The sequence below is a fragment of the Pholcus phalangioides genome, unplaced genomic scaffold (genome assembly GCF_987345545.1).
Source record: "Pholcus phalangioides strain wild (caught in Gottingen) unplaced genomic scaffold, Ppha-v1.0 ptg000007l_1, whole genome shotgun sequence".
NCBI lineage: Eukaryota > Metazoa > Arthropoda > Arachnida > Araneae > Pholcidae > Pholcus > Pholcus phalangioides.
This window is the reverse complement of record NW_028301600.1, coordinates 17,529,424-17,555,350: the sequence shown is the minus strand read 5'-3', so window position 1 is coordinate 17,555,350 and position 25,927 is coordinate 17,529,424. Positions and strand designations below refer to the sequence as shown.

The following is a 25,927-nucleotide window of genomic DNA, read 5'->3' as shown; positions in this document are numbered from 1 at the left end:
ACCTCGGATGGTTGATAACACATATCGCTATAAATCCGTCGAAAAAATATGATATTTTTGTTTTTGGTGAAGTGCTGTTGTGCACTCAATAAAAACACCCTCTACGGTCTTTGCTATTTGCGATTTTTTTTACGACCTAAAGCATTTTTGATCACAGAATGTGCGGTCCCAATCGCAATAGCGAAGTCGGTAGAGGGTGTTTTTAGAGAGTGCACAACCGCACTTCGTCCAAAAACAAAAATATCATATTTTTAAGACGGAATTGCTGCGATATGTGCTATCAATCATTAGAGAGTGCATGTTCACCTTCGAATCGGATTGGAGTTTGTTACTTATTGGTTCAAAGACCAGAAAGGTTATGATGCGCCAAACAATGATCAAGCGGTACAATGACTTGCGGTAGAATTTGCGTTACCCAGGTTGCACCGTGAGATAAGACCAATCATATTACAATACCCTGCACCCTCGAATGGTTGATTGCACTTATTGCAGAAAATTCGTCAGAAAAACTTATATTTGGTTTTGTTAAAATGCTGTTGAGCACTCTTTAAAAACACCCTCTACCGCCTTTGCTATTGCGATTCAACCGTCGATTTTATGACCAAAAATGCTTGTTTAGGTGTCTTATATTACCTCTTGAAGTTTGTTCCATGAGTTTAGAATCACCCTGTATAGGCTGACTGCGAGTTACGTTCATTGGTTGCATTTCTTTTTTATTTGAAAATGCTCGTCTATACCAGTTTCTCTGGCACTTCGGTGCATAAAATATTTCAAAAAGTTATGTATAGAAGTATTTCAAAAAATTCACTGGATTTACAGTATTGTAAACCACCCATGTTTTTTTTTTTTAAATCCCCCTATTTTTGAAAAAAGTGCCCTGCACGTAGTCAGTTCTCCTTAAGAAAATTATTTTCATTCATTTATGTAAATCGCGTTCGAGTTGGCAGTAATGAAGGGAAAAAAAATGTATTCAAATTAATAATTTACATAGAAATAACGCAATTCTTCCTCTTTCCCCCCCCCCCCCCGATTATACTGCAAATGACGTATCTTGAGTGAGAGAAAAGATAACAAAAAATATGGAGTAGACATTTCTCTCTCTAATCGTAGATGTATTCGGTTTTTATTGACTAGTGGATGTGTTATCAGCATATTCTGATCCTGATAATCTTTGTTCTTAAAACATCGTAGGAAATAGTCTATGGTTCGATAACGATGATTCCTCCATTTTCTATGGAAAGGGAAAGGAAAAAAAAACACGAATTTTTGGAAATAAAAATACGAGAGAAAATGTTTTGAAGTTTTCAACGAAGCGTCGTTGATGTGGTGTGTAGTTAGCTCTTGATGGTCCAACCCCGACCACGAACCCATCCTATTACCCTCCCTCAACACGTAAGTTCAAAATATGTTAATTCTCTAAAATTTCTTTCTCATCCCGATAACCAAAAGCTGCGTGTTAAAAATTTCTTTAAAATAAATAACTTTTAATCATAAGAAAACGAAATACACCTTCAAATTTGCTCCATTTGCTAAAAACTATAAAAATTGGTGACGAAATATAACTAATCTACACAATTATGGGGATATTGTTATTATTTTTGAAATTTTGATTAACAGTATTTATTAACGGAATATGAAATTTTGGACCAATTTTTTTTTTCTAAAAAAATATGTTTTTTTGTTCGTTAATCGGAATTTTTCGTAATTAGTTGATAATTTTGTTTTGTTTTTTTTTGTCTCGTTACGTCGTTTCACGCACACGTGGAGTTATTAATTAGATAAGTTCGCAATGATAAAATTTTTTGTTTACGTATTTATTAGTTTAACTGAAATTTATTTTGCTACGTAGTTATATTAGTTTTAAACTTCATTAAAGGTTATTATGCTAGTAATAACTGGAGCGTGGCCTTTTTTAGCATTAATGCATATAAATGCATAAAATCGAAAGATTTTCAGAATAAGGGGGGTTCACTGTATTTTTATAACATCGGTTTTTCTACCGCAGGTGGAATTTAGTGAATTAATAGAGATGTTCGTATTTTTTCAAAATATCAAGTGTTCTATTATTAAGGCTATTTCTAGTGATATGTCAAAAGCGTTCAATTTTTTTTAGAAATTGTGTTGAAATTATTTTGTTATTGGTATTTCGTTACTGAGCAGCTACAAAAAACTAGAAATTAAAAATGCCTAAATAAAAAATATGTAGAAGTCTTTTGCATATGCATGTATATGTGGGCATAGGCGTACGCAAAAGTTTCTCGAGGGGGGTTTTCAGATTTTTTTCCTGTCCAATAACACTATAATCTTGGCTCAAGGGAGGTGTTAGAACCCAAAAAAGCCCTTTGCGTACGCCATTGTATGTGGGGATATTTTTTGTAAATGGATATGCACTAAAAAATAGAAAATATTCATTTTAAAAGCATATCTGCTTTTTTTGCATGGTGATTTTTTCAAATGCATACAGTATTTTCTGATTTTTGATAGTTTTCATGATTTTTTTGTGTACATTTTGGGTTTTAATGCATATTTCAGCATTTCTAAGTGCATATTTCGGCATTTTTAAGTGCATATTTCGGCATTTTTAAGTGCATATTTCGGCATTTTTAAGTGCATATTTCGGCATTTTTAAGTGCATATTTCCGCATTTTTAAGTGCATATCTCGGCATTTTTATGTGCATATCTCGGAATTTTTATGTGCATATTTGCATATTTTTAGAGCATATTTCGTCACTTTTTAGTGCATATAATCCGGGCTCTAATCATCATCTCCGGGCCCAGGTAATTAGTATTCTAACAAGAAAATGCCGCTCTTATTCTCATATCACATTGGTGATACTAATTTGAATAGAAGGGACTTTTTGTAAAAGGCCGTCTCGTTGTTCATACTGTTGATCAGGGGTGGCTTAAGCCAGGGTGCTATGGGTGTGGTGCACCCGGGCGGCAGCTTAGGCTTTTGTTAGACACCAAAAGTTCCAATACACACTAAAAATTTACATGACCAGAGGCAGGTTTATGGTTTAGCTGATTATGGGCCACAAAAATTTTGCCGCCCTTCTCTTATCCTAGTCTAATTTTCTTGACCATTTGTTTCTTAAATTTGCCGTGCTATAGCCCGCTCAGTAAGGGGGCCTATATTAATTTGCCTATGTTTCTCAGTTACTTTTTTTTGTCACTTTTTCCCTCTTCACCTGGTCCTTTGCTCTCTCTAGGTCACTTTTTTTATCGCTTACTGAACTGGTCCCTTGCTCTTTTGGTCATTTTTGGCCATTCAGATGCTTGCGAACTTTCTAGGTCATTCATCAGCTTGGTTCTTTGTTTTTTAAGTCCCTTTTTTTTGGTCACTTCCATGCTTTCACACTGTTTTGGTCACTCACATGCTGGCACACTGGTTTTGGTCACTCACATGCTGGCACACTGGTTTTGGTCAATCACGAGCTTGCAAACTCTCTAGATCACTCCTTTAGTCACTCTCATCCTTACAAACTCTAGGTCATTCGTTTGGTCACTCACCAGTCTAATCCCTCACTTTCTGAGCAGAGGCGGATTTATAGTTGTGCAAATTTCGGCGCCATTCTCCCATTTTACTACTTTTCTTGACCACTCATTTTTCAAATTTGTTGCCCTGGGCTGTAGCCTGCGATGTCCCGCTGTAAAGACGCCTCTGCACTTGACATCATGCTTTTGAGCCATACCTCGATGTTGGGAAAACTTAAGGGAAAAGACAGCTTAAGAAAAAGACAGTCATACCAGAAAGAAGAATGCACTCCCTCACAAGGGCAATTATGGTCGGCTGAAGTTGGTTTTCTGTGGTTCCCAACTTCAAGGCGCAAATGCGAGCCGATCTCCCCGTTAAAAAGTCTCGCCACAGAGAGCAACAGTCCTACAACAATAAATCATTCAATCATAACACTTCACTCATAGTTAGAAAAACTAATGGCAGATGGCAGCACTACACATAACAAGCATTACAGAAAACAACAAAACTTCACGTCAGGTTTCACTACACGTACACGCACATTCCCGCATGTACCGATTCGTTGGGGGGTTCCGGGGGGGGGTGGGCGGGGCGCATGTGTGGTGTAGTAGTAGTAGGTAGGGCCTCCAAAAAATGGCTCGGGGATCCATGTTGTTCTTAAGTCAGCCACCTCGTTGGGCAATTTGCCTGTTGTGGCGTTGTATTTGTATTTGTATTTGTATCTAGTAATTTTTCTGGAACAGTCAAATGAAAACAAATTAAATCAAGACTTCGGTTTCTTACTTGTCCGATACCTGGTGCACCAGAAATGGCTTAAAAAATATTTTTTAAAAGAAAACTCGGCTCGAGCGTTGTACTTCTTTACAGGATAAGTGTCAGTAATGAATGACTTCTGAACAAGAGTCACTGAGTTACCCGGCATAATTTAAGAACGGTAAGTCAAAAAACCAGTGGTGTATTTACAGGGGGCTTATAGCAGGGCTATTGGCCAGAGTGGCAAATTTGAGGAATGAGTGGCCAAGAAAATAAAATTAATAGAATGGAAAGGAGTGGCGAAATTTGTATAGCCCTCAAAAAATCCGCCTCTGCCAAGACAGCAAGGGACTAGGCCAGGGAGTGACCAAAAGAGTGATCTAGTAAGTTTGCAAGCACGTGAGTGAGCAAAAGAGTGACAGAGTGGGAGCAAGCATGTGAATGGCCAAACTGGTGACGTGAAGAGCGAAGGACCACGTCAGTGAGTTACCTAGAGCATGTGCAAGTATGTGAATGACCTAGCGTGTGTGCAAGCACATGTGAGCGATCAAAACAGTGCGCAAGCATGTGAATAAGCAAAAGAGTGGTTTAGAGCGTGAGCACGCATGTGCATGACCAGACGAGAGACCTTAGAGCGTGTGCAAATATGTGAGTGACCCAAACAGTGTGCGAGCATATGAGTGGCCAAAAGTGACTTTAGAGGCACAGGTGTACTTGCAGCAGTTGGGGAGAGGGGGAGGCTAAGCGGGTCATAGCACAGGTTGGTGAAGAAAGAGTAGTCAAGAAAATTTGACTAGAATAGAAGAAGGGTGGCACAATCCGTTTAGCGCCCACAGGCGGCAAGACCATAAATACGGCTCTGCAAAAAACGGTACAATCTTTCTAAAGGCGGGACGTATGGTCAAGCCCATTGCATGCTTATTTTTATTAATTTTTTCTTTCCTTTTTTTTATAGGGTCCCTTGTGTTAAAGCCCTGTCAGCCTCCCGCAATAGTCTTCTTTAGTGGTGGCATATGAGACTTTGCACCCGGGCGGCAGGTAAGCTTCAGCCGCCTCTGCTGCTGATTTTAGTTTTTCTAAACACATAAATGATATATCTGTACTGATTCTTTTAAGAGAGTAGGTTCTGTAGAGAGAAAAAAATTGTGATTTTTTAAAAAATATCGACTGCTTCATTGTTTTATTCAATGCTTTGATGAGATCAAAACTGGAATATGCTGCTATTGTTTCGAACCCTTTTATAGCGATCATATAAGTAACATTGAATCATCAGTCCAGAATACTTTTTACGTCTTGTTTATTTTAAAATGATTGGTAGGGAAATGTTTTTCATTTCATTCGAAGAGAATTGATTGTGCTTTCAGAATCAATTTCTTGGCGAAGCAATATAACACACGCTCATTAAAGCTGTTCGCCACTAAGTTTTTTGAAACAATAGGGCACTATTGCTCCATCGAGAAATGTTGTAAAATGTATAATGATTTTAATGCCTTTTAATTTTGACGTTTTTGATTCACCTCAGAGTCGGATCTAGAGGTCGTTATTGGGAGGGGTGATTTTTTTTTTTTTTTAATTAAACATTGCCGTAAATTTGATGACCATAGATCCCGCATCGTCCCGTATTTTCTTGGGATTATCTCGGTTTTTTTTTTTAAATGGGCCCCGGTTTTTTTTAGTCGAAGTTTTCTTCAATTTGTTATTCAATCAAAAATATTGATGCAAGTAATTTTTAACGGATTTATTAGATCCAATATTATCATATTCACATTTCGCTTGGGGGGGCCCTTCACATATATATGCGTCTGATTCATCTACAGTCTACACATACTAAGAGCATGTTCTACAATGAGTCACCGTCACACATTTGTATCCTTTTTACTTTAAATTTTAACTCTTTTATATATTTTTTTCTGTTCATTCGCAACCCCTCATTCCTATTTGATAGGTGGTTTGCATTTCACATCTGTAATTGAGATTTCTAGTTTTATCCTATAGTTGTGTATACATGTAATTAAATAAATAAGTAAATATATGAATATTAAAATAAAACAATATTAATTTTTGATTCTTGCAGATTTCTTTGAAAATATTTGAAAGTCATGAATACTATTTCCATGATATCGGTAAGATTCTTTATTAATGGAATTATTAGAGTGAAAATTCATGAAATTCATAAAAAAGAAATAAACACTTTCAACATTTAGTAGGAAAATAAATAATATATTACAGATATATTTCTGTTGAACATAATTTTTTTTCTGTGGATATTTTTTTTATCAGTGAGATTCGCGATGACCAGAAACACGCTTTCTTTTATGTCCTTTTCTATTGCCGTGAGAGATATAAACTAAAGGTCACTTCTGCCAATTATGTCAATTTGGTGGCTGAGTAAATTATTCACACCACTGAAACAGAAATTCGGCTCAAGAGGAAACGCCATAGTTTCGCCTTTTCCAAAGCGGCGTAAATATTTTAGATATTCATCAGGTTTTCGCAGCCATCGTCGGTAGTAGGAATGTTTCTCAAATTATATTTATGGCTTGGCTCAGCATGTTGGAGTTGTTCTAACGGAACTATGTACAGGGTGAAAAAGTAATTCCGTTACTACTCAAATAACTCATGAACCATCGGTTATAGAAACATACTTTCAATCAAAAAATAATAATTCTAATGACTTACCCATTTTAGACATGTCATTTATTTTACTAGAGACCGTACATGTATTGACATACAAAATTTAATTTTTATATGGGCAAACCTGTCTTCTCACTTCCAATTAGAAAGTGGTTTCCTTGTCTTTATTAAACCCAACAAAAAAATTCCATGTACAGGGTGGTTATAAATAAACTAACACTACTCAGACGTATGTAGCGCTCATTCTGATGGGAGTATTTTGTTGAAACTTTATATATAGGATGTATCGATCATGGGGGAAAAAGAAAGATTCAATAAAAAAACTTCAATTTTTGACCACAAGGTGAAAAAGTACCACTTTTTATCGCTGTTATCTTTTTCCCATTTCTTAAATAACATATATATGCCGAGTTTCAATTAAATACATCCACCACAACGGGCACTACATTTGTCGGAGTAATGTCAGTATTATTAAGCTGTGTTAGTGTCAGTTTAATTATATTGACACTACTCCGACCTATGAAGTTCCCGTTGTGGTGGACGTATTTAATTGAAACTTGGTTTATACGTTATTTGGACCATGGGAAAAAGATAACGGTGATAAAAGGCGCTACTTTTTCACCTAGAGGTAAAAAGTTGAACTTTTTTTTCTGTTGAACCTTTCATTTCCCCATGGTTCATAGATCCTATATACCAAGTTTCATCAAAATACCTCCATCAGAATGGGCACTAAATATGTCTGAGCAGTGTCAGTTTATATATAATAACGCTGTATCCAAGTGCATACATGAGTAATTCCAGCCGAGATATTACTCCTTGAAAGTTAAGGGGACATCTCAGAATTTAAAACAGTTTTAATAAACTGCAACTGCAACTAAAGAATTCTTAGTTTGAGAAACCGTTTTTCCCGCATTTAATGCTGTTTATTCCCAAATTTCTTCCATTTTCTTGAATTCGAATATCACAGTGAATATTCCACTTAGAAACATGGATTTTTTTTGACATCACGAGAGACGGGCAACAACTTTCTAAACAGATTTTGGGGCACACGGGAACTGTATAAAAAGTTAATCTTTTTTTTTTCTTATTTTAATATAACAACCTCTTGCAACATGAATGACATATCCGAGTACTACACGTTATTTGAAAACTATTTCTAATTGTAAGTATACGTCTAGGATCAACGGTTCGCCAGTAAATTAAACAGCGATATAACGTGAATTCTTTTCACTGAGCATGGAAAAAATAGTAATAATCGATTTTCGTTTCGCTAGTTATTATTATTCAATTTCAATTAATTGTTATTATTAACTAAAAGAAACATTGAATCTCTGTCTTCATGTCTTTTCTTTTCTACCTTCAATTAAGCTGATTAAAAATTACAAATTGATAAATTAATACTTATTCCGGCAAAAGCAACAAATATTTGTGTGAGTGAGAATAATTTTGTAACAAATTTTTTTCTCATTTCATGTGGGTGTGTATATTCTTCGCTGATCAATATTTATCTTTAAGAAATTGAATTCGGGAGGAGTTTTTTTTTGAATAATGATCTATATCTTTATCAAAAGGTAATGATAAAAACTATGTATTTACTGATAGGAGGAAATTTTATTTTTTAAAAAAGTATTAAAATAAAATAAATATATCGCTTTCACACACATTTCTCATCTCTTCGTCGATTTGAATGTAATTGGATCGAATTAATAGCATTTTATGAAGCTAAATGAACTCTACTGACAAAAAAAAAATTATTTAGCTGCTTCGAAATTCTGAGAATAAAAGGTGTTATAGCGGCAATGAAATCACTAAAATGTCGTGGTATAAAAAATCATCAATTAATCACTGAATGGTAGCAGTATAATGTCACGCATCCGCCCCCCCCCCCCCCCACTCCCCCAATAGTTCATGAATTCCAAACTGGCTGCAATACAAGCTGACACGACGACGTGGTATGGACTCGTCGTCATGTCTGAAGTTTTTTATATGTTCTGTAATGAGATTACACTATAACTTTTGCAATTAAAAGGCCAGTTCCGTTGAATTCCATGATTAGCGCAGCTGGAGTTCAAGCATATCTCAGATGTGCTTGATTAGAGATAAGTTCGATGATCTATGTGTCCATGGAAGAACTTGAAGAGAAAGATCGCGTTTGTTTGTACCCTGAGCAGTGGTCAATGGAGACGTATGATGTTCAGTGGCAAATCTAGTTTTGTTCCAGATAAATTTTTTTTTGCATTTTGTTGCCGTATAAGATCCAACATGCAGATATCGTCCCCCACGTGCCAGAAGCACGAACTTGCAAATTTTTCCTTTTTTTTATCAGGTGGTTGGATACCTTATTTTGGTATCTAAGTTTTGCTTTTAACCTGCAAATGTGTATCCTATTGAAACACATGTTGCAAAAAATTTTGGGAAAATAACTTCCATAGAGCAACATGGGTAGAGTAAACATTCAAATGTCAATTCCCACGTTCTTTTCTTCCAAAAATTGCACATTCATGCTTCTGGCATGAGGGAGGACGATATGTCTGTAGATGTGGAGCTTCACACGTCACCAAGAACTGCGGTGACAGTTTGAGGAGCGATCCCTTGCAATAGCCTCCCAGCAGGATAACGCCTCTGGTTGTGCTGCGAGTACTTTCACCACTCGTAGGTGCATCGATGACGGTATGCACGCAATTCTAGAAGTTATCGGGCATGCATAGGGCATTTTAGAAGCAGAATAATCACGGACAAACTCAGGATTCGCCCAATAGTGTCTCCGTCTTGATCAGATCTCGTTTTCTAACCAGGTCGGTAAACATGCCTTTCAGGAACATGCTTGGATTATAGCTGCAACCATCATGGAATGTAACGGAACTAACCTTATAATTTCAGAGCTTATGATGGAATCTATAAGAAGAGAATATGAGAAAAACATACGATTTCATTCCGTTGTTTATTTCTTATTGTAGTCATTGACATATTGATCTAGGTGTGACGTTGTGTTGCCATCATCCATTGATGAAGTGTTAGTTTGTCGCGAGATTTCAATAATTTAACTCTCTGTATTCGAAATTATTTCTTATAAGAACGCATACATATTTTCTGTAATAGAGCGTATAGACACCGCCTGACACAGAAAAGGCCATACCATGAAAGAATGATTGGAAACTGGTCAAACTTCATACATAGATAATCAAGCACTAAATATATTATTTAATTTCCAAAAATATACAGCAATAAGACACTTGGATATACAGGACATCAAAAGAATGTTGCGGCATTTTTCTGGGCAATGCATTCTTGAACACTTCGTTGCAGGGGTCTGAACGAGGGTCCCAATTATGTCCTATGATATCGTACTCTACACGTTGTTGATGTGACCCCATAATTCACCTTCATTTCGTGGAGAAGGGAAACAAAGCTGCTCAAAGCTGACAAAGATAATGGTGGCTACTTTCAGAATCCACACAAAAGAACTGTGCATAGAACCAGGGCCAACCCATGGACCCATGTGGTCATGATGCGAGGCTTTATATCCATAGGGAGCCTACAAGACGAGATTTGACACTATAATTTTCAGAAGTATGTAAATATGTAAGCTGTGTTACTTCCAGCTATAAATATGTGGCTTCAGAACATCACTTTGCTTCAGAATCCACTACGTTTAGACCAGTGGTTCTTGACCGCGGGTGTCCATGGCATTTTTGGGGGTGCGAGATGAAAAAAAATTACATGTTGACTGATTATTCAGAAAAATGCCAATTATGAAAAAAATTGAATTTTTCTATTCATCAAGAAATGTGAATCATACTGACATTTTAACACCTTATTTTAGCTTTCATCAGCAGAAAATGTGTCACACGAAAATTTGCATTGCAAAAGTTTCTTTTCCAATTAGCAATCGTACTTGCTTTCTGTTTCGATTGGAAAAAAATATACTATTAATATCAAATTGCTCTGGATCCACCTACCTCCACTCCATTCCCAGCTGAATATGTCTGTCTCTGCTCCATTCACAGCTGAAGATGTCTGTTTCTGCTCCATTCACAGCTAGAGAGCTGAAGATGTGTGCTTCCACTCCATTCACAGCTGAAGAGCTGAAGATGTGTTCCTTCGCTCCATTCGAAGCTGAAGATGTCTTCCTCAAACATCTGAACAGAGATGTTTGATTCCACTTCATTCACTGCCGAAGATGCCTGCGTTCGCTTAGGCGCTGATCCAAAGTGGGGATAGGAACGATCGCCCTACCAAGAGCCGAATAGTATGGGGAAATTTGTCCGTCCCGTAAAATACGGGATGATTTGAAGAACTTTTTAATTCGTCGTTCTCGACACATCGTCCTGGATCTTCGCCTGACTGGAATCAATAAGTGAAGAACTATTTATTGAGTCCTGCCAAATTTGGAAAAATTTTGAAAAATAGTAACTTTTTCTGGTTTAGTTTTTGAATTAATTTTCAAAAATAGAAGCCAAAATTAAGCATTAACTGAAAACGGCATTGAATAATAAGTAAAAGAATTTATAGAAATTAATTAATGAATAATAAATGTAATTAATTACAGACAAACTAAATTTTCTAACAGACAGAAAACGCATTATCCAAAGGAGTGCGGGAAGGTACGTGTCGCATTGCACTGGGGTTGCGGGATTGAAAAAAGTTTAAGAACCACTGGTTTAGACGGTCGTGCATAAAACCTTCACAAGAAACAAGCTCACTTCACTCTAGTCCAGGGTAGGCGTGGACCCAGGTTGATGTATTGGGAGGGTCGATTTATTGTGTAGGTTCATTGGATTGTCCCGTATTTCACTCAGACCAATTGTTCCCCCCATATAATTCGGCTCTTTGAGGGATGATCACGCACTTTCTCTGTATCCGTCCTGGCCCAGGGTATCAGAGATCGATCTTATTTATAAAATTTTTGTTATTCATGAATTTATTTTTGATAAAATTCGATAAGTGGTAAAGATTTAGCTATCGTATGAGGGTGGGGGGGGGGCTGGTTAAAATACGGAGGGGGGCACGAGAAAAAGGTATGGTCCAAAGTGGGCCGCGGGCTGAAAAAGGTTGAAAAACACTGATTTATGAGGCAGGAGAGATATTCACAGATTCGTCGTTGAACACTACCTGGCTCCATTCGGCACGCCACGCTTCTTCGCTGCTACACCATTACATACAAATACAAAGGGCCACAGCAGGCGAATTGCCTATCGAGGTGGCTAAAAAAATTACGCCCATGAAAAATATGGATTTCAAGTAACCATAATACAGAAACCAAATATAACAGCATGTATCACAAAAAAAATAATCATTAATAATATTGGGTGATTCAGAAAAGATGGGAAAAACTTTAAGAGGTGATAGTACACACCAATACAAACAATTGTCATCAAAGAATACATGGTCTAACATGAAACCCAAACGCGCAAGCGCATTTCGAAACGGTCGTTCCGTTTGCAGCTCCGTAAATGAAATGCACGTCTGCTTTTTCAGTATTACTAAAGTGCGCCATTATCCCGTACGTTACAACTGTTAGAACGGTTGCACGCTGGAATAACTTCACAGGGCTGGGGTCCGCGCCTTTTATTCACTGTGACGCAGATTTGCATATGGTTTTTTCTTCTTTCCCAGGTTACATTTGCATGCATATGGTGTTCTTTTTCTCCCGATAAATTTCAACGGGAATGCCGTTTTAACGTTTGTTTAGCGGCCGTTTCGAAACGCAATAGAGCGTTTGCGTTTCATGGTAGACCATGCATTCTCGGAAGACAATTGTTTGTATTGGTGTGTACTATCACCTCATTAAAGTTTTTCCCATCTTTTCTGAATCCCAATGTATATAATACACTGCCTGCAAAAAAAATTATGGTTTTCTTATCTAAGTATATGGATAGTTCCCGATTTATCCCACTATGTCCATCGTACGTCTTTTTAAACGGATCTAAACTTGTCTTTCTAAACTTGTGTGTTTAGAATTCACAACCCCTGGAGGTAAGCTATTTCATTTATTGACAACCCTGTTAGAGAAAACTCCCTGTGACACCACAACCTGGAATTGTCCCTTACTAAACGATACTGGCGTCCCCTTGTCGAAGCAGTTTCTTGACGGTGTATTAATGGTCCATCTTATCCATCTCGTTGAAAATTTTATTTTTTAAGCTTTCTATTCGCTTTTTTGACCACCGCTGAACAATGTTCAGAAAACCTAAGCCGCTCGTCAATTAGAATTCTCAAATCGGTGACCCTAGTTGCATCCGGGATAGTAATACCATTCAACTCTTAAGTGAAGCGTACATTGTCCGAACCAAAATAAGCGATCATGCACTTAAACTTCATAGTGTGGCATTTCTCCGTCAAGCTTGAGCCTGAAATGAAATATTTCAATCATTTGCTCCAGGTTGCACACTATTCATTATTAACTTTGCGTGTCTAAAGTGTATTAAGAAATATTTCATACCACACACTATCTGTGCTTGCATGATTAAGTTGCAAAGATTTTCGCAAATGTTCTCTTATTTTTTCTTACTAAAGATAAATCGATGTAACTTTGATTTTTTTTTCCTTTCGACCTATTCATTTACAAACTCTATATAATCAATCTTTATTGATAATACTATAATATAATTCCGTTGTAACAATGACTTTCTTTTTCAGATATTGCTGGTATTCCTGTCATATTCTACAGTTTTCGTTGAAGGTAAGCAGGAATAAAATGGTTTTGTTCTTGCGTGTCGTAGGAAAACTAAAAATAACAGACCACGGATTTTTAATCAATGAAATCAATAATTTTCACTTCATGCTCTTCTTAGAACAAAGGAGAGAAAAAAAGTAAAAGTTTTGTTTCATTGGCAACCGACCAAAATATTAAATTGGGAATATTTCCACCATTGATTGAAATTATTCATTACATCTATTTCTTTTCTCTTTGTTTTTATCGTTATGAGTTAGTTAAACCTGGTTTAAAACGTTAATCAGAAATACAGACGCCTTAAGAAGTTCGGGTAACCCAGGAAAAATCTTTTGTTCCCCCTATTTCAATTTTTTTTTTCTCAAAAAAATGCCGAAAACACTAAAATGATATGCAATAACAAAATAAAATCGAAATTAAGAATAAGCATATATTAATAAATAAATTCCATGTTTTTCACTTCAGTGGTTTCGGTTCGACGTGATGTCCCTGTATGACCTTTAAAACCCCTTGTGAACTCCCTTTAGAGGGGGGATTTTGAAAAACCCTTCTTTAGTGAGTCTACGTTATGAACCGAAAGTAAAACCCCCGATCAAATTTCATGTTTATAGCTTCAGCGGTTTCGTCTTGGTGATGATGAATCAGTGAATCAGTCAGTCAGAACATGTTACTTTATATGTATAGATTAATTAACTAACTAACTTGCACGTACAAATTTACAATGTATAAATAGTTCTTATACAGATGTTTTCGGAAAAAGTATGCTTATATTTTCCTGTTAAAATAAAAAATTTGCAAAAACGAAGTCCTGATGCCAAAAATAAACTAAATATTATAATTCACACAAGAGGTTAATTTCCTTTCTAGTTCTTTGTATATGAAATTAATTTCAAAAATATTTTTTATTTTTAAAAGCGGCGATGTTGATTTTTATGAAACGGGAATTTTATTATGTGATGATATTGATTTGGTTTCGTTTTTGAAATTTGATTTCATAAAGTGACTGATTTTATTATCCGATGATTTTGCTAGCGACGGGTACTGTATATGGTGTTTCATATCGTATCAAGCCTAACAAATATTCCATACCGTTATGTGAATCAGTATTTCAAAACTTCGTAAATATTATGTTTGAGTATCCTTGAATAAGCTTATTTTCTTTAGAATTAGCTATTTTTATTAGGTATCGTGTTTGTTTGGCCATGGTCATTATACATGCTAACTATCTAACGGTGTTGTTTTGTTAACTCTCTGTATAAACAAACTTCTCGCATTTCCAACTATAGTGGCGGATAGATAAATAATGTGTAAATGAAAGATAACGTTACAAATTTTCTCACTGCGCAATTGCTCAACTTTCATATGTCACAAGCCATAAATATTTAAAGGGTTTTAGTTCCACCATCAAAACTCTTACCAAGACTCACTTCACAAAAGGATATCGATTGAAAATTTTTTATTTCCTATTCAAGGGCATCAAACTATTTCGTCGGTAGTCGGAGCCGAGGCACAAGCCGAAGCCGTGAAAGAACTTTTAAGGCGATTGATTCCAGAACGTGCTCGAGAATTTATCATTGAAATCGACTTCTCTCTCGGTAATAATCCCGATAGAAGCACATTTCAGGTACTGTAAGAAAATTTTCAGATCTTTCCGGATTGTTATACAATATTTCGAGTATAAACCACTGATATATAATGTATTTTTATAACTCGATAAATATTTGCTTAATGACGCGAAAGTAAATTAATCCAAGAGCGAATTACTGCTGCATTCTCTTTAGATCGAAAATGACAATGGCACCGTCATTATCACCGGAAACAAAGGCTACGCTGCTGCAAGTGGTTTACACCATTACTTGAAATATTATTGCAGTTGCCATATTTCTTGGTCTGGTAATCAATTGAGTTTGCCTGAAATATTACCTCGACTCGATTCGCCAGTGGTGAGAACTTCCAACGATAAGTAAGGGAGAATTATTATTATTCTACTATTGACTATAGTATTATATTACTTGACTAACATTTCAATGTGCACTCATGCTCGAAAGTTAAGCAACAAACTGATGTTGTTGCTTAACTTTTGAGTATGAGTTAACTTCTTCATTGTAACGATATGATGATTTGGACAGAAATTGCTATTGGTGCCCGCATCGATCTTCATGTCTTCACTGGAGGTTCAGAGACGGTAGTGCACTATCGAGATGACATCCTTGCACCATTTCTTTCTGTCGCGGGACCAGATGCCGTGCTTATGGACGATAATGCAAAAGTTAACACAGTTCGTGTTGTCAATCATTACGTTCAGTCTGAAACGCTGACTCGTTTGGAATAGCCACCCTTTTTTTTTTTTACTTGAACCCAGTAGAAAATATGTTAGACATCCATGGAAGACATTCAACCGCTATCCATGACCGTTTCCAAATCCTCGGTGAGCTGCGCGAACAAGTCTTTCGCTTAAATGGACCCTGATACCGCAAAATGCCATTGATAATCTTATTATTGGTATGGATCGACATTGTCTAGCCTGTGCATCCAACATAGATGATCATATTCCATATTGGCCGACCTTTTCCATTGAACATTTTGTGACTCAATATATGATTGTTCTTTTCTACGCCAGTTATTCAATTTTGGATTTTTTATTTTCTTTGTGATTTCACGATAGAGTGTCTTTTACATCTCACTCTATGGTCAGTGTAAACTCCAACGAAAAATAATTAAAACATTTGCTTTTAGAAGCCTTTTTTATTTCGCTGCTTAACGTTTGAGCATTAGTGTATAACAAGCCAGTGCTTCTCAGATATATGTATCTGAGTATATGATCTCTGTATATGATCTCAAAGACGACATAAACAGTTTCGAAAAATCTAGTGAGAAACTTGAAATGTGGCGGCCATTGAAAGAGTGGAAGAATGTTGGGAATGTAGTCCACGGAAGACAAAGTGCATCGTTTTGCAATTTCTTTTATTACAGAATGGTTAGCTCTCTACATCACTCAGGTAGCCAATGATTCGGAAAATATGATGACTTGCTCCTTCCCGGAAGCCATTTTTATGTGTGTTATAGGTCATTTATATTGTTATTTATGTATCTTTTTTTTTTTTTTGCTTTTTTCTGCGTATTTTCGATGGTTATTCAATCATCTTCCTCCAACCACGATTATTTTGCACACACGAGGGATAGTTAGACTTTGACCTAAACTTTATAGTAGTTAAACATTCTTCTATATTTACAGGTGAGTTTTACGATACATACTTTACGATGTTTACTACTGAACTGAACATGACAGTTGTTTGTTCTGTCGGTTTAGAGAGCTAATACTTAAATATTCCTCTTTTCTTAATATTTGATTCCATAACAACTCTTTTACTCATTATATTACTGCACCAAATGGATATCAAAAGGAAATTTAAAAAAAAAAAAGTTAAATTTTCATATATTTTATTCACAAACTGTTTTTTTTACCAACGAATAAATAAATAAATAATTAATAAAATTCTCATTAAGTATTGAAAAACTTAATCCAGTGAATTGCTACGATAAGTTACCACTAATGACTAATTAACCACGAAAAACCAAATATCATTTAAATACATTGTGACTATATTTAAATCCTCACGAATAAGAATCAGGTATTAACTTATGAGAAAAATATATTTCATGAATTTTTTTTGTCGTAGATTATTGCTTACATGATTAATCTTGCATAATAATTAATTAACGATAGTCTGGTGTTTGAATATTCCGTCTTATTATTTATTGTTCGGGTATTTTTTTATTTTTTTTAGTTTTATTTTCCAGAGAAATTTATCGAGGAAACGCAACGAACAAAATCGTTTTATCGTTTTACTAAGAATAAGTAAACACTAATTACAGAAATTAGTAATTTTTTTTATTGCCTTTCCTTAGAAAAAGCTTTTACAATCGTTGATTGTGTAAATTGAAACATCTCGCTATCTGAACGGATTTTGAATGACATGAATTATTTAGAGGTAGAAAAATATCATTACAAAAAATCTATTATATCTAGGTAATGTATGCAGGGTGTCTTTTAAAGTCTGCATAAACTAAATACTCTCTCGATGTCCCAAGAACAAAACATCAAACAAAGTTCTTTACGTCAATAAAGTTAATTACGTCACATCCGTCTCACTAATACTCTACCAATCAATAACACCCACGACTTGTCAAACTATTCGGCTATCAAGGTATTTCCGGTAACCCGGGTTGACGTCCGAGTGGCGTGGTGGCGAGATGCTCGTGTATCACCGTGAAGGATGCCGTCAGGTCCCAGGTTCGAATCGGGGGAAGAATATATAGAACATAATATTTTCCCTAATGAGCTTGAAGAGAACACTGATACATAGCGCCTTCATTTCTGACCCGATTCGTTAACGGCAGTAAACTGCGGTATAGCGATATGGTTGGTGTGTGGTGAAGTAGCAACTCCCCCGGTCGCGTAATTACACAGGAAACACAGTAACACAGGAAGCATTAGGACGCCGGTGATTGGTTACTGCGAGCAAAAAAGCTAGCAAGACGTCAGGAGAGGCGGAGTTTTGGGCGAAACACACACTAAATTTCAAAGTTCTTTAACGATAAATGAAAGGATTTTTTTTATTGAATCAGTAAATTTGTGTGTGTGTGTGTGTGTGTGTGATAGCTGGACGCAGCTTCACTGGGCGTTCACTTCGCGAGCCGCTATTGTTTTCTCGATGCATGTGAACCGCATTTGAATATATCAGAAACAAAAATGGAAACATTTTTTAGCAAATTAGTAAATGACAGCAAAGATGGAAGGATGGGGAAAAAATTTTGGATGGGTTTCAGACCGAATCGAACGCAGAACCTTCGTTACGTGAGTCTCGTACCATTTCTCCAACGGTCGATGCTGGGTACAAGCACAATTAAATGTATCTATTGTTAAACGGCGCCAGGAAAAATTTCACCATGAGTGACGTAATGGTTCATCACTCATTTCGGCCAATCACGATGCGCTAAATTTCTACAATGTAGCTAGAAACGTAGAGATTGTTTATAAGCCCCCCCCCCCGGTCGAAACAGGTTCTCGAAATTCTACTGCCAACGCGTGTCACACGTCACACGATGGCAAGCAAAGCTGGTTAAAGGAAAATCTTAACGCTCCTTAAATCTTAATTCCCCTGCTCTCAAAAATTTTAAGGGGTAATTTTGTAAAAAGAGAGAGGGGCAAACTTTTTTTTCTTCATAAAATAAGAGAAATGACTCTATTAAAAAACTCGTTAAAAATTATCTAAATTTTTAAGGAATGTTTCCACTCTTCAACGAAATCTGGAGGAGTAAAATTGAAGTTTGATGCGTGAATCAGATGCGTATTGATGAACACTGGTGGCTAGTCGTAGCAGTGCCTCCTGTAGCCGAAGATATTGCCACTGGAAAGGTCCAGGCGTCAGTATTATCGCTACAGCCACGCAATAGCTCTCCTCTATGCCGTTTTTTTTCAAGGATCAGACGTCACATTGAATAGAAAGCTGGTTTTCCCGCCCTCGATGATCTCGCTAGGGTTTCAAGGCGTCGCAATCAGAAATGTCTAGAGAGTTCTACTTATAGATGGCGCCGGTAGTAGGTGTTACCGATTGGTAGGGCACACACACATTCCATTAGCCTGATTCCATTCGCCGATGTGACGTCATTAATGTTGTTTTGTGCTTCATTCGAAAACAATGGGTCTCGTAGAGATATAGTTCTTTGGACACATTTTATTTACTCAAAGCGAGAAATCTGTTTGATGTCAAGATCTGGATTTGAATCGTTAATTAATTCTCCAACTAGAGAAACCGATGAAACGTCAACTTGCATAGATCACATTTTTTGTAGATCCAGGAATTTAAATTCAAAAAAAGCTGTACTTCTCGATTTGTGCATAACTGATCATAAAATGGCTTTATTTTATTTAGAAACAGATCATGACAGCAATGACTCAAATTGTGAAACAAAGTGCTTTACCTATCTTGATAAAAATCAATTCATTGATCTTGTAAAAATGGTTACGTGGGATACTGTTTACAGTTGTGAATCTGCAAACTCGGCAATGAATACTTTCTTGGATTTAATTAAGAATTGTGTTGATGCTTCTACTAGAGTAAAGTATAATAAAAGGATAAGAAAACCCTGGATTACGAAAAATATTTATGAAAAAATTAAAATTAAACATAGATTATTAAAAGAAATTAAAAAGAAACCGTTATATATTGAGCTGCGATATAATTTCAAGACATTTAGAAATATGTTAAACAATGAGATAAAACAAAATAAGAATGATTATTATACTTCAGCATTTATTCAAGCAAACGGTGATTCAAAATCTCAATGGAATTTAATTAACAAATTAATTGGTGAGGATAAATATAGCAGCATTGACACGGTTTTTACTGAAACAACTGGTGAAATAACGAATCCAATTGATATTGCTGAATGTTTTAATGACTTTTTTTCTAATTTTTGTAACAATAATCTTCCTAATAATTGTAATTCATTAAATTGTTCAAATTTAAATTTTTTTGAGAAATCCTTTTTTATATACCCTACGGATAGTCATGAAGTATTGAGTATAATAAATTCTTTACACTCCAAAAAATCGTCAGGATTTGACAAAATTAATTCCATAACATTGAAGTGCATTGCACCATATGTAAGTGATGTCTTATCGTTTATTTTTAATTTAAGTTTTATCACTGGCGTATTTCCAGAGTGCCTGAAACTTGCAATTGTTTCTCCAATACACAAGAAAGGGAACAAAAAGAATGTTAATAATTACAGACCGATTTCTTTACTATCTGTCTTCTCAAAGGTCATAGAAAAAATAATTAAATCCAGAATAATTAAATTTCTTGACAGCATTAATTTTTTTAGTGAGAACCAATTTGGATTCAGAAAGGCAAAAGTACAGAGGACGCTCTTGTTAATTTTCTCTCAAATGTGTATATAGCAGATAACAATAATTGTAAAGTTGCATCATTATTTTTAGATATCAGCAAAGCTTTTGATACCGTGAATCACAGTATTCTTCTAACCAAACTAGAATATGCAGGAATTCGGGGTTTGCCACTTAAATTTTTCAAATCATATCTTACTAACAGAGTTCAAAGTGTGAAAGTAAATTCCGTTTTGAGTTCTAAAAGACAAATTACATCTGGTGTACCTCAAGGATCAGTACTTGGACCTATTTTATTCCTAATATATATAAATGACCTGTGTAACTTTAATTTGAAAGGAAAAATCACTGCTTTTGCTGATGATTTAGCTCTTTGTTACTCTGAAAGCTCTTCAATCAACTTGAGGAATAACATGCAAAATGATCTTAACTCAATAAATATCTGGTTTAGAAATAATAATTTAAAATTAAATACAGATAAAACTAAATATATGTTATTTGGTTCTGGTACTTTCGATGATTTTGGTGTCCTAAAATATCATAGTGTGACAGATGGCTGTATCTCGGATTGTATGTGCACAGTTGTAAATAGAGTAGACACCTTTAAGTATTTAGGGATTTTTTTAGATTCAAAACTATCCTGGAAAACACATATTAATTATTTGAGTGTAGAATTAAATCGGAACATTAGGAAATTTTATTTTATCAGGAATAAATGTTCCCAATCCATTTTAAAACTTCTTTATTTTGCGTTAGTAGAATCTAGATTGAGTTACGGCATTACATGTTGGGGTAGGACATACTTCAGCAATCTTTATTCACTTTTTATCACACAGAAGTCCTTCATCCGTATCATTCTGAGTAAAAATAGACTTGTGGCGATGCTGTCGGCAAGAGTGTGTAGGTGTTGGTTTCGAATAGCATAAATCTGCCAACACCTCGTTATGTGCGCGCGCCTTTTCTTAGCCTCTCTTCCGCTTTTTACCAGAGAAGGCTTTGGTTTCTTGCAGAGTAGAGATGTCTTTTGACTGTGTGTCCGTGTATTATTATTTCGTATATATGTGTTAACGTGCCGTGTGTTTCTTCTAATTAATAAACCGTATATTTAACCGTATCTAGAATTGAACAGTCTTAGTGGAGTTAAATAAAATTTAACTATGGATAAATAGCTACTTCAATTTAAATGTCATTATCACCTCCGGCAACTACATATGGTGTCCACAAACTGGTGACTCAGGACTATCGGATTCGTTACAACGAATCATGAATACCTCTCTGCAATGTGGATTTTAATTTCAGTTTCGTGGTGAGTGAATATTTCTCTCTTTCGTAGGACTATTGCCGTCTTCATTCTTTCGCTATGGCAAATCCGCAAGCAACTGCTAGTCAGACTGAACTTTCCCTTTCGGGAACCGAAGTCTCACGTGTTTCATTCCGTGCGCCTCCATTTTGGGAAGCCGACGTTGATTTATGGTTCCTTCAAGTGGAATCCCAGTTTATCACGGCAGGCATTACCGCGGATAAGACGAAGTTTCATTCGGTGATTTCCGTTCTCGACACAAAAATCTTGTCTTACGTGAGTGATTTAGTACGTAATCCTCCCTCACACGATTTATATGAGACTCTAAAGAAACGTATTCTTTCCCGATTTGCTCAATCTGAAACTGCTCGCTTGAAATCTCTTTTTCATGAGTGCGAGCTAGGCGACAAAAAACCGTCCCAGCTACTTTGTGAGATGCAAAACTTGTCGAATAACACAATCAGTGATGATGTTTTGAGCACATTATGGCAGCAAAGATTACCCGTCAGTGTTCAACAAATTTTGTCGATTTGTCGGGATCCTCTTGACTCTTTAGCTCAGATAGCTGATCGCATATTAGAAGCTTCGAGTTTCAACGCTGTCGTTTCTCAGGTGTCTCAACCTCCTCTGCCTTCTTCAGAGTTGCATGAGCTTAAAAAAGAAATTGCATCGCTCGCTACACGAGTCGAAGAGCTCTCTCGTTCTCGAAACCAATACAGAGGTCGGTCGCGAAACAATTCGAAAACTCGTGAGCGGAAAAAATCTTCAGATCGCTCCGATCGACGCAAATTGTGCTGGTATCATGCGCGATATGGTGAAAAAGCACATCGTTGCATTTCACCTTGCCAACACTCGGAAAACTAGTGGGCAATCCTGTTACAGCGGCGGCCGGAGATTGCCACTTTCAAAGTCGCTTATTCATTTGTGATAGAAAATCGAAAATTCGTTTTCTTGTTGACAGTGGTGCAGCTGTGAGCTGTTTTCCTAAATCACTTGCCAAAGTTTCCAAGCCTGACGACCTTTCGTTATATGCGGCTAATGGCACTAAAATTCACACATATGGAACTAAGCATTTTGAACTTGATCTCGGACTGAGGAGAATATTCTCATTCAATTTCTTAGTGGCCGACGTCACAAGTCCTATTTTGGGTGCCGATTTCTTGGAGAGATTCGGTTTACTTGTTGATGTCAAGAATCGCCGGTTGGTTGATAATTTGACAACTCTATACTCTCTTGGTGTCGTTACCACTGGTCCTTCTCTCGGTCTAACTACAGTTTCTGGTGCCACTACATACCATAAAATTTTGACCAAGTTCCCAAATCTCACTGGTTCGGTCTTAAATTCTCAACCCAAACCACATGCCATTATCCACTTCATCGAAACATCAGGGCCTCCCGTCTTCGCAAAGGCTAGACGTCTTTCTCCTGAAAAACTTTTTGCCGTCAAGAAAGAATTTAACTTGCTTTTGAAGCAAGGCATCATTCGTCCTAGCAAAAGCCCTTGGGCTAGTCCTATCCACCTAGTCCCAAAAAAGACAGGTGGTTGGCGCATATGTGGTGATTTTCGTCGGTTGAATGCCGTAACTACTCCTGATCGTTATCCTATTCCCAATATTCAAGACTTTTCTTTCGGTCTGGCTGGAAAAAGAATATTTTCTAAACTCGATCTTGTAAAGGCATACCACCAGATTCCTGTGAAAGAAAGTGATATTCCCAAGACGGCTGTGATTACACCGCACGGTCTCTTTGAGTATGTTTTCATGACCTTTGGGCTCAGGAACGCCGCACAAACATTTCAACGATTCGTTGACAGCATCCTCTCGGATCTCGACTTCTGCTATGTTTACTTAGACGACATTCTTGTTGCGTCAGCTGATGAGAAGTCGCATGAACAAGATCTCGATGTGTTGTTCAAGAGACTAAGCGAATACGGTTTAGTTCTCAATCCTGACAAATGCCAATTTGGACTCAAAGAAATTCAGTTTTTAGGTCATCTTGTGTCAGAAAAGGGCATTTCCCCGTTGCCGGATCGTGTTACCGCACTTTTGGACTATCCATTGCCCAACACAATCGATGAGCTGCGACGTTTTCTGGCACTAATAAATTTTTATCATCGTTTCATGAAAAACGCTGCCTCTACGCAAGCATGTTTACATGATCTAGTTAAAGGCAAACAAAAACGGGATAAAACAAAAATCGTCTGGTCTGAGGAAGCAAAATCTGCATTCGAGTCATGCAAGGAAATGATTTCCAATGCTGCTCTATTGGCTCATCCTATTTCAAGTGCGCATCTCCTTCTAGCTGTCGACGCGTCTGATTTCGCGATTGGCGGAGTTTTGAATCAAGCAGTTAATGATCAAACTCAGCCATTAGGATTCTTCTCGCGTAAGCTAACTTCAGCTGAACGCAGATACAGTGCGTACGATCGAGAATTGCTAGCGATATATTCAGCAATTAAATATTTTCGACATATGCTGGAGGGATCTGACTTCGAAATTCTCACAGACCACAAACCATTGGTCTATGCATTTTCCCAAAAAAGTGAAAAATGTTCACCTAGGCAGATTCGTCATCTAGAATTCATTAGTCAATTTTCAACCCGTATCAAGCACATTTCAGGCGATCGAAATGCAGTAGCCGATGCATTTTCAAGAATATCGGAAATTGAAATACCTCCTAGTATCGATTTCGCCGAGATGGCTCGCGCTCAGGATGAGGAAGAATTGCGATTACTTCGTGAAATGGACTCAGGTCTCGAGTTAAAACCAATGACTTTCGGTTCTCCTGAAGTCACTCTACAGTGTGATGTTTCCACTGGTTCAATTAGACCTTACGTACCGTCAACGTTTCGCCGCTCTATTTTTGATGCAGTGCACAACCTCTCCCACCCTGGTGCCAAAGCTACTACTGAAATGGTTCGCAGACGATTCATCTGGAAATTTTTAGAAAGGGACTGCAAAGAGTGGTGCAAAACTTGCATCCATTGCCAGCGATCCAAAGTTGGTCGTCACACACATTCTCCTATTGGTGCATTCGGATTACCTTCCGCAAGGTTCTCGCATGTCCATATTGACATCGTGGGTCCACTTCCACCAAGTAAAGGAAATCACTACGTTGTGACTTGCAGTGACCGATTCACCAGATGGCCGGAAGCTATTCCTGTACCCGATCAGACTGCTGAAACTGTGGCATTCGCTTTCCTGTCGAATTGGATCTCCCGTTTTGGCGTTCCAGAACGCATTACTACGGACAGGGGTTCTCAGTTTGAATCTGAACTCTTCCGATCTCTTGCGAAGTTGCTGGGTGTGGACAGGGTGCGTACTACCGCTTACCACCCACAAAGCAATGGAGCCATCGAGAGATTCCACAGGGACTTGAAAGCTGCCATCATGTGTCACGCCACTGAAAGATGGGTTGACGTTCTTCCTACCATTCTACTCGGGATACGCTCAAGTTTCAAACCTGATTTTGGTGCTACGCCGGCGGACATGGTCTACGGAACATCTCTGAGGTTACCAGGAGACTTCTTCAAAGATTCCGGTAAGCACACCTCAAAATCTGATTATGTCACGAACTTGCGTATGACTATGTCAAAGCTTCGTCCTTCGCCTTTGTCCAATCATTCCTCAAAAAACATTTTTGTGCACAAGGACTTGGCCAGATCCACACACGTTTTTGTGAGGGTTGACACTGTAAGGCGTTCGCTACAGCAGCCTTACCAAGGACCTTATGAAGTTTTGAATAGGACTGATAAATTTTTTACTTTGCGTATCAATAATGAATCTAAGTGTATTTCTATTGATCGTTTAAAACCTGCATTTTTGTTTAATTCTCTCGAATGCAAAGAATCTAATGTTCGCAAATCATCTATATGTAATGCCCCAGCCTCGCCACAGGGCTTCGTCACGAGGTCCGGACGGAAAGTCCGTTTTGTAACACCTTATCAAGCTTAACGTCCTTCGGACTCGTGGGGGAGTACTGTGGCGATGCTGTCGGCAAGAGTGTGTAGGTGTTGGTTTCGAATAACATAAATCTGCCAACACCTCGTTATGTGCGCGCGCCTTTTCTTAGCCTCTCTTCCGCTTTTTACCAGAGAAGGCTTTGGTTTCTTGCAGAGTAGAGATGTCTTTTGACTGTGTGTCCGTGTATTATTATTTCGTATATATGTGTTAACGTGC

At 37.1% G+C, this 25,927-nt stretch overlaps 1 protein-coding gene across 2 annotated transcripts in view; it reads left to right on the top strand.

Annotated features, from left to right (window-relative positions):
- Positions 1-1,067: 1,067 nt before the first annotated feature.
- The window catches only part of Naglu (N-acetyl-alpha-glucosaminidase), an 84,229-nt gene continuing 59,369 nt past the window's right edge, over positions 1,068-25,927 (top strand). The window contains exons 1-6 of one of the 2 annotated variants that reach the window (XM_089232757.1): positions 1,068-1,392; positions 5,185-5,267; positions 6,304-6,352; positions 13,503-13,545; positions 15,009-15,160; positions 15,318-15,499. In XM_089232757.1, coding sequence (XP_089088883.1) covers positions 6,329-6,352; positions 13,503-13,545; positions 15,009-15,160; positions 15,318-15,499 — 401 coding nt within the window. In that variant the 5' untranslated portion in view covers positions 1,068-1,392; positions 5,185-5,267; positions 6,304-6,328. The remainder of the gene's footprint in view (positions 1,393-5,184; positions 5,268-6,303; positions 6,353-13,502; positions 13,546-15,008; positions 15,161-15,317; positions 15,500-25,927) is intronic. The other variant, XM_089232758.1, reaches the window with a different exon arrangement.